The sequence below is a fragment of the Eptesicus fuscus genome, chromosome 2 (genome assembly GCF_027574615.1).
Source record: "Eptesicus fuscus isolate TK198812 chromosome 2, DD_ASM_mEF_20220401, whole genome shotgun sequence".
NCBI classification, from domain to species: domain Eukaryota; kingdom Metazoa; phylum Chordata; class Mammalia; order Chiroptera; family Vespertilionidae; genus Eptesicus; species Eptesicus fuscus.
Genome location: NC_072474.1, coordinates 85,972,918 through 85,989,881, shown reverse-complemented (window position 1 = coordinate 85,989,881; position 16,964 = coordinate 85,972,918). Strand labels below are relative to the sequence as shown.

The window sequence follows — 16,964 nt, the reverse complement described above, 5'->3', positions numbered from 1 at the left end:
GTCACCATATTTACCTAATGCCACCTTCCCAAAGGAGCAAACGGGTATCTATATACATAAAAGCCTAAGTGACCATTACAACCGGTTGACCGAACGACCGGTCAACCAGTCACTATGACACACACTGACCACCAGAGGGCAGATGCTCAATGCAGGAGCTGCCCTTGGTGGTCAGTGCCCTCCCACAGCCAACCTCCCACTGTCCCTCCTCCCTGGCCAGCCAACTTCCCGCGTTCCCTACTCCCAGCCGGCTGGCCCCCAACCTCCCACAGTCCCTCCTCCTGGACTGAGCGAAATGGCCCCAATGGCCCTGATCACCCAGATCACCAGCCAGGCGGAGGGACCCCACCCGTACACGAATCATGCACCGGGCCTCTAGTAATTCATAAAGGAAATGCCAATAAAACACTACATTGTGAATTTAGCAATTATTCACCTTGCTCTATTCTGTTCCCCTCTGTATATCCCTTTCTTACACACACAAGCCATTAACACTTCATAAGATACAACATGAAAGCAGAATTTTTGGTAAAAATCCATAACGTGCTAATTATAATTTAGTAAAAGAGTGCCACACACAAAAGTTTTTAAATACAGGCTAGTACAAATAGGCTAGTAACATTTTCAAAATCTTGAACTTAATCACAACCTTATACAAAACAAGCTGAAATCAACTCACTGACACCAAAAATGCTATAGTGAGATTAACGATTTGAGAAAGCACCTCAGTCTGTGTCAACTAAAACAGCAAGCAACTAGAACCAGGTGTCGAAAAAGCCATAGACAGAACATTTATTCATACCTCACATTACCAAAAAAAACAAAACACTTGTCAGGCAGATTTACATGGCGATTTTAAAATGTCAACTCAGAAGGCTTTGCAAAATGTTTTTTAAAACCATAGAAACAAGGGTTATTTTATATCAAGACTGCATAACATATAGTAACTTTATGAAAACTGACCATTTGAAATTTGAAAATGGTCTTCAAGTAAGAAAAGCTATTAGGCTTTCTTTTTCTTTTTGATAGAGTTTCTAAGAAAGAGAAACAGGTTTCCGATTTCAACTCAGCTAGGAGAAAAACACAAAACTTTATTAACCACCAATTATATACTCGTATATATTTTAAAACTCATTAAAATATAATTATCTTTTGGGGAAAAGGGGGCAGATTTGGAAAACAAAATGATTTAATATAGTCTGTGATTCTTTAAAAATTAAATTGAATTGAATTCAAGTGCATAATGGAGTCTATTTTTCTACTTACTATATACACTCAATAAATTATAACTCTCAACTTGTTTTGTGACTTGTTAAAATATATTTCAAGTATCTATATATAGATGGTTCTTTGTTGATATTCTTAAAGAATATTCAATGCCAAGTTTGATTTAATTGTAAAACTGTGTTTTAATGGTAGAACACAACCACCATCAGAAATTTTGTCTAAAATAGCATATTTAGTACTACATGTTATTTTAAAAAACTCTTACTATAAGAAATAATAATATTTTCATCGCATGTACTTATTCATTTTCTTGAAAACATGAAGGAAAACCCAATGGGTGAAATTTGAATAAACAAACATGTATTTTAAGACTTGCATTCCCAGAAATCATCATTTCATTATCTCCTTTTCAATCACTTTTCAAATATAATAAAGGCTAAGTACATTAAAATATTTAAATGGAATGTGTTATGCTAAAACTCTAGTTTATAAATATTGACTTACACACAATTGGCATATGGGAATAATTTCAGTATTACACAAAAGTCACAGCTATTCATTTGTTATTTTTTCTCATTCTTTTAACATTTTATATCACCAAGTATCAGCCGAGGATCTCAAAATAAAGAACATAGCTAAACGCTACAACCCACAAGAGGCACAGGCTGAAGTAAATTTCTCAGAAAAGGTATGCAGAAAGCAAAGTTCTTTTATGTCTGAAAAGGCTTTTTCTTGCCCTCATAGTTTATCTGGGTCTAGAATTCTTGGTTATAATACCTTACTATCTTCCAGTTTTCAGGCCTGCTGCTGAGGAATGTGTGCTACTCTCATTCTTGTTCCTTTGTAGTTGAGCTTCCTTTTTCCATCGTGTGGCTCTTAGGATCTTCTCATTTTCTTATATTCAGGATTCACAGTTATTATGTCTAGTGTAGAGGGTTTTTAATTCTTTCTACTTATTTTTCAGTAAGCCTATTCAATTTGATTATGCTTTCTTCACATCTGGGAAAGTATTACATTCTTCCTTTGCTAATTTCCTATTCTTTGCTTTCTCTCTTTTATCTTTTCTATTTTTTCAATGTCTTGTTCTTTCTACATTTTAGGAAATTTTCTTGATTTATATTTAAACTTGGGCTGAATTTTATTTGCACAATAATATCCATATTTCCAAGAGCCCTTTTTAAAATAGCAACTTTACTGAGATATAATGCAAAAAAAATGTAAAATTCACCCTTAAAAGTGTACAATTCAGTGGTTTTTAGTACATTCAGAGTTGTGCAATCACCACCATTATATAATTTGAGAACATTTTCATCACCCAAGACAAAACCATAACTAAATTTCCTCAGCTCTGAAAATGATATACAGCTATAAAGCCATATATATTATAATGTAACCTGAATGAAATTTCAGTTCGGAGACATAACTGTACTTGGCTATACCAGGAAACTGAGAAACAACAAAAATGAGAACATTCTAGTAACTATAGCTACAACTGAACTCTGACTTTTTAAATATAATAATACTGTCATAGCATCATTTTTATTGTATTTAAATTTTTTAATAGAAGTATAAGTCCATCAAAAGTAAAAGAGGAATAGAAGAGTACTAAATGATGGAACAAAACAAACAATAAAAATAAACCTCTTATTTTCAGTTACCCAAAAAGGCTTTGCTTAGAATAAATGAAAGAAAAGGCACCGCAGCAAAGAAAAGGCACCGCAGCAAAGAGAGAGCCACCTGCCAGAATGTAGGGGTAACTCTAGACTCGGAAGCCTCAGGTATAATGGAAGTGACAAGTAAAACATAAAGCATACAAATCGTAAGTGTACAGTTCAATTAATGTTGACACATGTATCTATCCATGTAACCACCACCCAGCTCAATGTAGAGAATATGTCTAGAAGAGTCCCTTGTGTTCTTATCCAGTCAATAATCCCACAAAGGTAACATTACTACTCTTATCTCCATCACCACAGATCATTTTGTCTGCTTTTGAACACTATGTATATGGAATTGTACATATAGTATACTCTTTTGTGTCTAGCTTATTTTGTTAACATTATCTAAAATCTCCATCTTTCTTTACTGTGTTTTATCGCTCTAGTTTCTTCATCCTTTCTGCTTTGATGGACTTGGGTTTTACAATTTGGGGCCACTGTAAATAATGATGCTATGAACATTCTAATACGTGCCTTTTGTTAGACATAAGCATTCATTTGTATTGAAGAAATGCCCAGGTGTGAAACTGCTGGGTGGTGGGTGCATACTTAGCTTTAGTTGATCTGTCAGTTTTCCATAGTTGTATCAATGTCTTCAGACATTTTAAATTTGATTACATTTAACAATTTAACATAATTTTTAGACTATACAGGTAATGTTTAAAATGAGGCACAACTGTATGGTTGTTTTCTTCAAGGTATTTTATGCTGCATAGCAAAAACCCTCATAAGAGTAAGAGAAAACAAATTATAATAGAAACTATATTACCATACTATTAGTATGTACCTTATTTTTTTTCTCATTATTTGTTTACTAGTACATGTTTATTTACCTACTTTCTTACCTAATTACAGAGAGAAAGGCCTGGAAGACAAGATTCTAATTTAGAAACAAAGATTGTACTGAAGAGCAAGATGGTGGGGAGGAGGAAAGGTACTTTAAACTTTCATTTTACAGATGTTATAACTGGAATTTTCTAGAAGCATGTGCTAATATTACTTTTTAAATATTCTCTTGATTCTGAAAGAAAATCATGTATGCCTCATATAGAATGAACAGACATGTATTTTTCTCTAGAAATTTTGAGTTTATTACTATCACTGATTTATACAATAGATGAAGCATTATTATTCAACAGATGAAGCAATAGAAGAAGAATAACTGCCTGCTTCCCACCACTATCGACACCACAGGGCAAAGAAATCTGGTTAACATGCAGGTGGAAAGATTTAAGTCAGACAGGAGAAAAAAAATTTCAAGATCGGGATGACCAATACACGCAGAAACAAGTTATTAAAGCGGGAAGAGGGAAGACATTACCAATTTTCTCCCATAAGGATTTGAAGGTCAGTGTATACAGCCATCTGTATAGTGAAACTTGGATAAAGCCCAGCTGGGAATGGATGTCCACTTTTATAACACCATAAATACTGAAGACGGTTTTCTGGGATATCCTTTAAACAATATACATTTCTTGTAGCACAGATTTTTATCTCTACAGTATTACCAAGAGAGAATAAGAAACTAACATAAAAAGAGCATTTTATTTATAAGAATCAATTCAATCAAATGGGTCCAAAGTTCAGAAATCTATTGCAAGACATGTTTTCAGGATAGTACAGAATAAAGTATATTTGCTACATGACCAGGGGTCACAAATAGAAAATAAATAGCTCTCCCTGAAAGTTATACAAAACAGTGAAATATAAAACCACCAGAAACACTTATGGCTTGGCTCTCTTTGGAAATGGATCCTTCCTGAAGTGACTTAGACATTGCATTAACGTATATACACTCAGCAGAGAGCATGGAAAGAGATAGATGGATTACCCCTGTTATCCAGGGGCCAGACTACCAGGCTACCAGGGAAGGAGCATTTCCTTGGTGGGTCTACTCTGACTTGGAAATAAAGGCCTGTTCTCAGGAGAGCCTCTACATAAAGAAACTTCCACCCTGCAGCCATCAGCGTTTCTAATCACATCATTCTGTTGGGCTTTAAATTCCTTGCCCATATTCTCATGTTAAGGATCCCTTAAGTTGAGAAAACATAAAGATTAATAAGAGGAAGAGGGGGATGAAGAAGAGGAGAGAAAAAGAAGAAAATGAAGATGTATCAATTTAAGTTAAAAAAAATATAGAGCCACAGGTAGATGCTTGAAGAAGGGACACTAGAAATTCAGATTCCCATTTTGCAGACGAGGAACAAGAGAAACAGAGGCAACTAACTCTGTTTTAGGTAATAAAGTATAAAAGGAAATCATTTGTTTAGTGACTTTAACACTTTCATACATTATTATTTATTAATTCAATGAAAACTCTTTCTGTCTCTTTCTCTAGATTATCTTCTTCTTCTTCATACCCTAAATGGATGTATCCCTTTAGGCTCTGCCTCCAACCCCCTTCTCACTCATTCTGCCTTCTCTCTCTGGATGATCAATCTTATATTTCCTTTAGAAATATTTCTATATTCCTTATATTATATTTCCTTTAGGAAATTATGTTTCCTTTAGATTAAAGCTTCAACATAACCACTAGGTAACCAAATCCCAAATCTCTACTTTCACTTCTGGAAACCATTACTCTAGTCACATATTTCCCACTGAGATGATCAGGGAACAAATCCTACGGAGAGTAATTCCACCCCTAGATCTGGTAGAGTACTCTTCATATACAATTACATGACCATTGGTCATTATTTTCATAATGTGTTTTATCTGCCCAGAAGGCAATAACTAATTTTATTAGGCTATACACTCCTTTTACAGAACACCTTAAATTTCACAAACACTGTGTTTCATATATGTAACCATCTCATCTAATTGTATAGGTACTAGAATCCCCATTTTGCAGACAGAAAAACAGATTCAGCAAATTTAAATAGCTTGTTCATTTGAAAACAAGATAATATTTTATGTTTCCTATCAACAACAAGGATCTAGTAATTGTCTATTACTTCTACATCTGGATATGTCTAGAAAAAATTTCCATGAGGTTTCCCCTCTTCTATTTTCACATCTAACTATGATTCCAATGATCTCCAGGAAACTGCCAATGTTCCACTGCAGAGAATATGGCACCCTTTTAAGTAATGGTTCTCAAAGATGTTCCACAGACCCCATGGTCCCTGAGGCACTTTTAGATAGTCAGAAAAATCAAAACTATTTTTATACTAATACTAAGATGTTACCTGAATTTGTTACTATGCTGTATTTGCACTGACGGTACAAAAACAATGGTGGGCAAAGTGCTGGTGCCTTGGTGTCAATCAAGGCAGTGGCACCAAATTAAATAAATAGACAATTTCACTTCAGAATGGCCATGATGAAACTGTAAGTGTTATTAATTTTAATAAATCTGAACCCTTAAGCAAATGTCAATATCTGTGTAAAGAAATGAGAAATATACAAAAAGTAATTCTGGTGCATACCAAAATACAATGATTGCCTTGAGGAAAAACACTGGTGTGACTGAATTGTGAACTGTTCACACTATTTTATGGCACAAAATTTTTACTAGAAGACAACTGAAAAACTGGTTCTTCACACATTTTCCCCCAAAAAATGAATGAAATGAGTCTATCACTTCAAGGAAAACAACTGACACTTTATATTGTCAATGACTAAAGTCAAATTTACATGTGAAAATCATAATTCTGGGAGACTTGTATTTGTCCCCATATCTTTACATTCCCAATACTTAAAGATTTTCTAAAGATATCAATGGGGATAATAATAAGTGTGGTTTTGTTATATCGTATAATATGTGTCAACATCTGGAGAATGTGCATAATTTAGAGAACCATTATTTTCCAAGTGTCACAGGATATGTCTGTCCTTTCAAAGTGCAAGAGAGACCAATGGATCTATATTTATAAAAGCCTAAGTGACCATTATGACCAAATGACCAGAATAGCTGGTTGACAAGTCGCTATGACACCACTGACCACCAGGGGGCAGATGCTCAATGCAGGAGCTGCCCCCTGGTGGTCAGTGCACTCCCGCAGAAACTTCCCATGGCCGGCCCACCTCCCCTGGTCCCTCCCCGCAGCAGGCCAACCTCCCTTCCCTCCCCAGGTGGCCAACCTCCCACGACCCCTCCCCAGTGGCCAGCCTGCCAACCTACTGCAGTCCCTCCCCCTGGCTGGCCAACCTCCCACAGTCCCTCCCTCCATCACTCCCCGCCGGCCGGCAGACCCTGATCGGTCTGGCCCCGATCGGCCCAGCTCCAATCAGGACTGGGCGAGATGGCCCTGATGGCCCTGATCACCAGTCAGGCCTAGGGACCCCACCTGTGCACGAATTTTGTGCACTGGGCCTCTAGTTTTAATATAACAAAGTATAGAGAATTTAATTACATGGATTCATATTCTACATTGCAATTAATCTATAATAAATTTCAGTCCTATTCCTTGTCATATATAAGGCCTTAGACAACTTAATTTTTCTCTATTCCAGTTTCCTTACCTGAAAAATAGAATAGTAATGGTACCTATCTCACCAGAATTACTGTGAGAATTAAATAAGATAAATACAAGTAAAGAATTAGAAGAATACTTGGCACATTGTAAATACTCAATAAATGTTATTTTCACTTTTCTTATCATCTTTATGTTCCTTAAAGCTCTCATATATATATACAGTAGTCATCTAACATACTGGAAGTCATGATTTTTTTTCTTTCATTTTATGACCCTGTAACATATTTCCTTCTAGGAATCTAGGTTCATCCTTATTCCTTTACTTCCAAATTTTGTTCTTCCATTTCAACTTGATAGTTTGATTTTTAAACTCATAAATAATTAAGAATTTGGGCTAGAAATCTCAGCAAAAAAAAAAAAAAAAATTTAAATTCCTCCCAGTAAAATGTACTAATATTTACTAGATATCTAAGAGCAGGTTATAGCTAAGAAAACATTTTTAAAATATAGAAATAAAGTTTCCAGAAATAAATTCTACCTATTAACCAGATTCACTATCTATACTCCATATTAACAGAATTATTTAATCAAAAAAAGTAAACCACCAAATTCCTTTTCTAAAATCAAAACATTAGTTCTCTCACTTTTCAATCAAAAGAAAAATACTATGCCATACCTAGCTGGTTTGGCTCAGTAGATAGAGCATCGGCCTGCGGACTAAAGGGTCCCAGGTTCAGTTCTGGTCAGGGGTACATGCCTGAGTTGCAGGCTCAATCCACAGTAGGGAACGTGCAGCTGATCAATGATTCTTTCTCATCATTGATGTTTCTATTTCTCTCTCTCCCTCTCCCTTCCTCTCTGAAATCAATAAAAAATATATTTAAAATAAAAGAAAAAAGCTATTTAAAACTTAAATTTCATTCAGCCAGATTCTTCTAAGACTGAAGACAAAGCTGAATGTGGTGAAAAATGAAAATGGGAAAAATGAGATGTGTAATACCCTGGTGAAGAAAGGATAACATTTATGTGACTCGACAATTAGCAGATCATTCTAAAGGTGAGAGGTCAGGCCAAAGCATGTCTGTCTGCTCAACTGTTTTGCCAGCACAGTAGTTCATTCATTAATTCAAAACCACTCAAAGAGTTTTCATCCACATTAAGAAGGTAGGGAGGATTTTTAAAAGGGGAAGGTGGAAAAGTATGGGTGAAATAGAATGAAGGAAAGGTGGTCCAAACCAATTTTGGTAGTTTTAGATCAACTAAAGAAACTAAAAGAATTATTATTTGTATACAAGGACTCTCCTAGAATTCCGAAAATTGAGTCTAAGAAAAGCGGTCATTCTTGAGCCCCAAGAGTAGTGTGTATGTATTCCCTCCCTACTCTTTTGACAGTTTACAGATACTTCAATTTTTTTATCTATATGCCATGCTGGGTAAGTTGGCTCACCGATTAGAACAGGCTTACTTACATGAACTCCCTCAGAGCCTGCAGTCACTGTCTATCCTGGGTGAAGTGGATACACTTACCCATACTCATCTTGATTGGCAGGTTTTCTCTGCTTGCTGCTTCCACTAGATGTCTCCGGACTTCCATCACTGCCTCTTTGTGCTTGGTGTTCAGTAAGGCTTCCCACAGGGCTTTGGCTGAAGTATCACTACAATAAAACCACAGAGAGCTTTAGAATAAATTTCTACCAAATAATGGAAAAGGCTGAAAGCAAAATAATTTCTAAAATATCTTCTTTGAGCACTAAAGTAGTCTTTCCTACTGATAGATTCTAGGCATAGGATTAAATGAAGACCATCTAATCCATTTTAAACAGCACAAAATATTGAGATATTAGGGACACAAAACCAAGCAAAAAAAAAAAAAGGAATAAAAGCTATATTGTGCTTTGAGAAGTGGGGAAAAACTATATAATATTTTTTAGGTATGATACTTTTTTTTTTTAGATTTTGCATTTTAAAGTATTTCAGAGAACAGTTCAAATTGCTACAGTAATATATAAATGCTATATAAGCCAAAATTAATACATGTTCAAAAAATGATTTATCAGTGATTATAAGCATAACAATTTGAGATAACTTACTTGTATGGAAAGCACAGAGCAATTAGCAATGAGAATTCCTGTTAAGAAACTACTCAATAGAATTCCTAATGAGTAGGTTTTCTATTGAACGAAAATAAAGAATTAGGCTAAGTAACCAAGGTCTACTTTCGGCCTTAGGTTGGAAGGATGGCACATCCTTCACCATTAACTAGGATAACAGAAAGAAGCCCTGCATTGTGCAGGGTCTCATCTGGGCTCACTTGTCCAACAGCCCTCTGTCTCACCCACCACGCCATGTTTAAATTATAAATGAGCACAGTGTTCTTCCCGGAAGACCTCTACATCAGCCAAGTATACACATTTGTAGTAACGTTTCAAAACCTGAATATAAAGAAACAAAGATGACTTCTGTCCCTTTCCAATGACTTTTTCCTTCACTTAAAACTCTACTAACATCTCTTACTATCCAGTTAGCTAATAGTGTGAAAATGAATGAATTTTTAAAGTTTGGTTTTAAAAGTTATATCTAATTAGATATTAATTTAGCTTTAAAGTTATACCTAATAATATATATCTTTTAAGTTCAAATTTGATTGGGAATAATGGAATGATGTACTTCAGTGCTGAGTTTCATGTCTGGCACATACTAATCTTTCATTAAAGAGTTAGTTGTATTAACATCTATTTTTTTTTTCTAGTGAACTAACATCACTGCTCAACATATGCTACTTGTTTAGATCTAATCAAAACTGTTATTATAACTCTGCACCCAATATTCTATGTTTAATTTAAATAAGCAGGTAAACTACAAGCCAAGCCCATTCCCGTGGCTGAGATATAGATAAATGCAAGGCATTAGCTTTCAATGACTTAAAGGAAGAAGAGGCAGAGATACAAACAGAGAAATTATCCCCCAAAAGAAGTGTGATAAGAGGCATGATCAATGCTGGCACAGATGTAGCTGGTAGCTCAGAGGAGGGCTCTAATCCTGGCTTGGAGGGCAGAAGCTCAGAGATTGGTTTCTACTGGAAATATGAGCAAGTACACAGATACATGAATTCCAAAAACAGCCAAGGGAAGAAGTTATAACTGAATCTGGGAAGGAGAATGGTAAAGAAAGTCCACAAAGAATATATAAAATCTTTATCACAAAACAAGAGGAAGGAGGATGTTTCAATATGTGCAGATTCCTAGGTACACAACACGAATGAGGACTGTTTTGTTCCATGCTAACGTGCCAGGGAAGGGGCGTTAGAAGTAAGGGCAAAAGAGAAGATTGGAGTACTCTCGTAGGGTCCTGCATTACTTTCCAAGGCTTGTCAACTTCAGTCTGTAGGTAACAGGTCGCCAATGAGCATGTGCTTGATTTCACATTCTGAGAAGAGTACCATAGCTGAGCAGTTGTGAACACAGTCTTAGTCATCATTCAAAACTAGGTCTATTTCCTGTGGGGTTTTGGGAAAGTTACTTAACTTCTCCAAAGCTCTGAAGGCAATGGAAAACCACTACAAAATTCTGAGCAGGGGAGTTACAGTCCCAGTTTCCCCAATTTATAATACACAATCTTTCCCTACTTTCATTCTCCAAAGCGCCTCTCTGCAAAACACAGGGATTTCTCACATCAACTCTGTACACAGAACTTCTAGAGTATTTACTGCCCTCCTCTATTCCATGAGTATAATACAGAGTCTTCAAGATCACAGTAGGTTAGGCAATACTATGGTTGCCCCATCAGATTAGTGTGGTGATTGAAATGTGGGCTCTGGGGTTAGATAAATCCATGACCAAATCAAACTGACCATGCACTCTTCACCCACAGTAGCTACATGGCCTCTTTGGTCTTCCTCAGGCACTCCAAGCTTAGGCACTCCTTTGCCAGTTATTCTCTTCCTACAAATATCCCCTCTCTCTTCAGGTGCCTGCTAAAATGTCACCTTATCAGAGAAGTCCTCCTTACTGCCCTATATAAAAGAGTGATGACAGCCCATCCCAGCACGGTAACCTAGCACTCCCCCCCCCCCCCCCGCCATTTCCCCTTCACTGGACTTTACTGTTCTACATAATCCTGTTACCATATGACTTATTATATGCTTCCATGTTTGCCTATCTCCCTCATAGAAGGTTAAGGTCCTTTTATGAAAACAGGTCCTTATTTTACTCATTGCTAATTTCCCAATACTTCGAACAGTGCCAGGCCTGTGGTAGGTACACTTAATAAGAATGAATGAATGAATGATGCTTGCTAGTTATGTAACCTGTTCACATAACTAATCCTTTCTTTACCTCTGTTTTCTCATCTGTGAGATGGAGGTAATAATAGTGATCACCTCACAGGTTGTAAGAGTTAAATAAGATAATGTACATAAAGCACTTTCCTGATTCACAATAAATATAAGTAATTATGTGGTTGTTACTACTACTACTACTATTGCTACGAAAAATATTATCTTATAATTCAATGTGTTCAAGGGTTTGTATATAATTAGGTGAATTGACTTCATTATACTGAATAATTTTTACACAACACTGATTTGTTCACATATACTTAAGTCACTTGGGGCTTGTACTCTCTGGTTCTTTTCTAGTAAAACATTTTAGATGAAATACATAGTTTCTATGATCTCTAACACTGATGCCAAGTCATGTTTCCTGGAAAATTGTTTTTTTAATGTAAGCCATTCTGATTGTCTAGATATGTGTGACAGTTTCTAATATCCAATTCCTGTACAAAACACCTTACTAACCTCCAAATCACACATGGTCGCTTTAAAATTACCCAGGTAATATTCATACACTAATTCTGGTTCTCTAAGTAATCAGCACTGAAGAAGTCAAGATCAAACTTACTGACCACTCTACTGTGTTCTGCACCCATGTCTTCACCAATCACTCTGTTACTGCTGCTTGGTGGTTTATACACATACTCCTATATGGGCATCTGAGTTGAGCATGGGTGTTAATCATTGCCTTTCTCTAATATGCTCAGAAAAGTCAATCCAATAGACATTTCACACTACTGAAGTTTCACATGAAATCAATTCCTGATGTTGAATTGTATAAGTCAAGAAAAGTTCATTGAAATCCATTCTATAATCACGATGGCATATTTTATATCATTCTTTATCCTCTCCAGCTGTACAAACTCTCTATTTTCCTGACGAGGAAATGAGCACTGCACAGGCGCTATCACAATAGGGCCAGTGTAGTCAACTAGTGGTAGTCAGTGCTATAGTCTAGTAGCAGCATGGGTTCTGGAACCAACAACAGAGGGTTCTTATTCTGCCACTTGCTAGCTCTATGTCCCTAAGAGAGTTACCTAACCTCTCTGTACATGTTTCCTGTTAACTAGGGATGGTAATAGTTTCAGTGGGTTATTATGATAATTTAATGCACTAATATATCTAAAGCACCTAGAACAATGCCTGGCACATATTAAGTGATCAATAAACATAGCAGTAGCCGTAGTAATAAAAAATATCAAAGGTCAGCCCTAGCTGGTTTGGCTCAGTGGATAGAGCATCGGCCTGCAGACTGAAGGGTCCCAGGTTTGATTCCGGTCGAGGGTACATGCCCAGGTTGCAGGCTTGATCCTCAGGAGGGGGCATGCAGGAGGCACCCTATCAATGATTCTCTCTCATCATTGATGTTTCTATCTCTCTCGCTCCCTCTCCCTTCCTTTCTGAAATCAATAAAAATATATATTTTTTAAATTAAAAAAAAATTAAAGGTCAGCATTTCCTCATAAGATATAGGAGGAAACCTGTTTCAAAAGTACATTAGTCATTTTCATCAACATGTATACTCATATGGATAATCACTGCCAGTAGCTTCGTTTTTTAATGCAGAATTCATTATGATATCCATTGAAACTTCAATTTAAGCAATCCCTTTACAATGGCAAGTTGATGTAAAGAATTTTGATATAGATTAGAGACTTAGAGCTATAGTAAGTCAATTTAATGAAGATTTTTAAGCAATGACTTCTGGGCCAGCTTCCTGCCCATTTATTTAATTACACTGAAATTCTGGAGACTGAACCAACAGGATATTTTAACACTAGTTTTGCCCAGCTGATGTGGCTCAGGGGTTGAGCGACGACTTATGAACCAGGAAGTCACAGTTCTCCCATTTAGGGCACATGCTTGGGTTGCGGGCTTGGTCCCCAGTGAGGAGCATGTGGAAGGCAGCAGGTCAATGATTCTCTCTTCATTGATGTTTCTGTCTCTCTCTCTCTCCCTCTCCTTTCCTCTCTGAAATCAATAAAATTGTATTTTTAAAAACTAAAACTAGTATTGTTACTTTTATGAGGAGTTCGATTCCATAAATATTTCCAGGCTGACTTAAAAAGTAGATGCACAACTTTTGTGGTAATGTGAACATTAGAGGTAATGTTAACTTAATCATCCTTACATCTGCAGCAGGACACTACCTAACCCAACACAGATGAAAACCTATTTTGAATTTTTGAAGGCATCCAAAGAAAGTTTTATAATATGCCTGAGAAAAACAGTACTATTTTAAACAAATCAAACTACTATTAGATTCTATTTATACCTAATCTAAACCCTTTTTGCTCTACTGTAAACCTTAGTCTTACTTGGGGTTAATCTTCTCTCTTAAGTTTAAGAACAGCTGAATAACATCTTTTTAACAATCAGGCCCACCCAAAAACAGTGTTTTTCTTTTTTACATGAGTAATTTAAGATTTTTGAAAGGTAAATAAAATGTAATACTAAAAAATAATTTTAAATACCATCAATACATTCTATTTTAGAAGCATTTCAGGATTTACAATGCAACTTCTTATAACTCATTTGATCCTAACTTCAGAGCTAAAATAGTATCCCTGACCCAATTTAAAAACCCTCAGAGAAGCCAACTGTTTTACTTAAGTACATTCAACCTGTAAATGGCAAAACCAGAACTCATATCCAGGTACATGGCTTCTGAGCCCAATGACCTTTCTACTATACTATGCCATGCTTGTATTATGCAAATCACCAAAGAGCATCAATTATGTAGAATGTCAATTATTTTCAACTTTTCATGATGACTTTCTTTTCAAATCCTTAATACATCTTCTATCTTCCCCTTAAGTTTACAAGTGGGCCCCACGTAAGACAATGTAATAGGGCAAATAGTGAAACAAATCCATAGTAACTCATGAAGCAGGTAAAACTTGCTCTCAGAATTTTGAACACTTTCTGTTTTATTTTTTTTTATTAAGGTATTATATTTGTACATATCTTACCACTGCCCCACCACCACCACACTCCCATACATGCCCTCACCACCCAGAGTTTTGTGTCCATTGGTTATGCTTATATGTATGCATACAAATCCTTCGGTTGATCTCTTATCTCCCCCACCTCTCCCTCACCTTCCCGCTGTAATTTGACAGTCTGTTTGATGCTTTACTGTCTCTGTATCTATCTTTTTGTTCAATAGTTTATAATTTTCTTTATTATCCATAAATGAGTGAGATCATGTGGTATTTTTCTTTCATTGACTGGCTTATTTCACTTAGCATAATGTTCTCCAATTCCACCCAGGTTGCTGCAAATGGTAAGAATTCCTTCTTTTGATGGCAGCATAGTATTCCATTGTGTACATGTACCATAGTTTTCTGATCCAGTCATCTGCTGATGGGCACCTAGGCTGTTTCCAAATCTTAGCTATTGTAAATTGTGCTGCTATGAACATAGGGGTGCATATATCCTTTCTTACTGGTATTTCCAGTTTCTTAGGATATATTCCTAGGAGTGGGATTACTGGGTCAAATGGGAGTTCCATTTTCAGTTTTTTGAGGAAACTCCATACTGTTCTCCACAGTGGCTGCACTAGTCTGCATTCCCACCAGCAGTGCACGAGGGTTCCTTTTTCTCCACATCCTCGCCAACACTTGTAGTTTGTTGATTTGTTGATGATAGCCATTCTGGCCAGTGTGAGATGGTACCGCATTGTCATTTAACACTTTCTGTTTTAAACAGTATCATACTATTCCCCTTGTAGGTCACTATAGCCATTGACAGTCACTTTGCTATACAATGCCAATCACTTTTATTCAACTCCCTTCTTTAAATGTTTCTCTCCAAGAAGACTTTGAGAATTTTAAATCATTCTGCACATATATCATTTAAACAACTGAAAAGGCACCAAAAAAAAAAAGCCTAAATTGCCCTGAGGTATTATTTCCAACCTAGATTTTATTTGATATTCATTATATTCTTGGGAAAGAAATAAGGAGAAATAGCCTCTAATGATTTACCACTGATAAAACTGAGAAAAACGTTCTACTTTTATATTGTACTAGAGGCCCGATGCACAAATTCGTGCACGGGTGGGGTCCCTCTAGGTGGCCTGCAGGGATCGGGCCGAAACCCATAGTCCAACTCTGCCTGTAGCTCCTACCTGCTGCTCCTGCTCATCCCAGCCCCACTGTGCCTGCTGCGGGCTCATGCCCAATCAGTCCTGATTGGGTGAGGCCTGCGCTCGCCAGCCATGAGCCCTGTGTCTGGCACCCTCCCAAGGGGAGTGGCCTGCAGGATCGGGCTGAAACCGGCTCTCCTAACATCCCCCAAGTGGTCCCAGATTGCAAGAGGGTGCAGGTCCAACCAGTGCACCATTGGGCCGCGGAGGGACCACGGGAGGGCTCCAGGGCATGTCTGGCCCATCTCGCTCAGTCCTGATCAGTCGGACCCCAGCAGCAAGCTAACCTATCGGTAGGAGCATCTGCCCCCCTGGTGGTCAGTGCATGTCATAGCAACTGGTCGACCAGTTGACTGTCTGCCCCCTGGTGGTCAGTGCACATCATAGCAAGCGGTTGAGCAGCCTTAGCATATCATTAGCATATTACACTTTGATTGGTTGTTCGGTTTGTCTATTGTTCAGTCTATTTGCATATTACCCTTTTATTATATAGGACTAGAGGCCTGGTGCACAAAATTCATGTAGGAGGGTGGGGGTCTCCTCAGCCCAGCCTGCACCCTCTCACAATCCGGGACCATTGGCTCCTAACTGCTCACCTCCTGCCTGCCTGATCACCCCTAACTGCCCTCCCTTCCAGCCTGATCACCCCTAACCACCTCTGCCTGCCAGCATGGTCGCCCCTTATTGCCCCCCCTGCCGGTCTGGTTGCCCATAACTGCCCCCCTCTGCCAGTCTGGTCACCCCTAACTGCCCCTCCACCGGCCTGGTTGCCCCTTACTGCACTCCCCTGCCGGCCTGGTCACCCCACGCAGCATGCTGTTCAGTCGTTTGATCGTTCCTCACTAAGCCCTCTGCTGGCCTGGTTGCCCCATGCAGCGTGCTGTTCAATCGTTGCTGTTACTGTGACGGTGTCCCGGACAATTTGCATATCCCTCTATTATTAGTATAGCTGTTTCAAGGAATCTATTGAAACAAATAATAGAATAGAATATTTGTCCTATGAAAATATCCATTTTGTTACTATGAAATGGAATTAGTTTCAACATGGTCAGTAACTACATGTCAAATACATATTAAATGTATGTTCTTTTTGGATAAACTGATAATCTTGTATCCTTAAA

General features: G+C 37.4%; 1 protein-coding gene across 1 annotated transcript in view; it reads right to left on the bottom strand.

The window, feature by feature from the left end:
- Positions 1-16,964, bottom strand: part of SCFD2 (sec1 family domain containing 2) — a 326,381-nt gene that overhangs the window by 277,985 nt on the left and 31,432 nt on the right. The window contains exon 3 of the mRNA XM_008140306.3: positions 8,891-9,018. Within this exon, the coding sequence (XP_008138528.2) occupies positions 8,891-9,018 (128 nt within the window). The remainder of the gene's footprint in view (positions 1-8,890; positions 9,019-16,964) is intronic.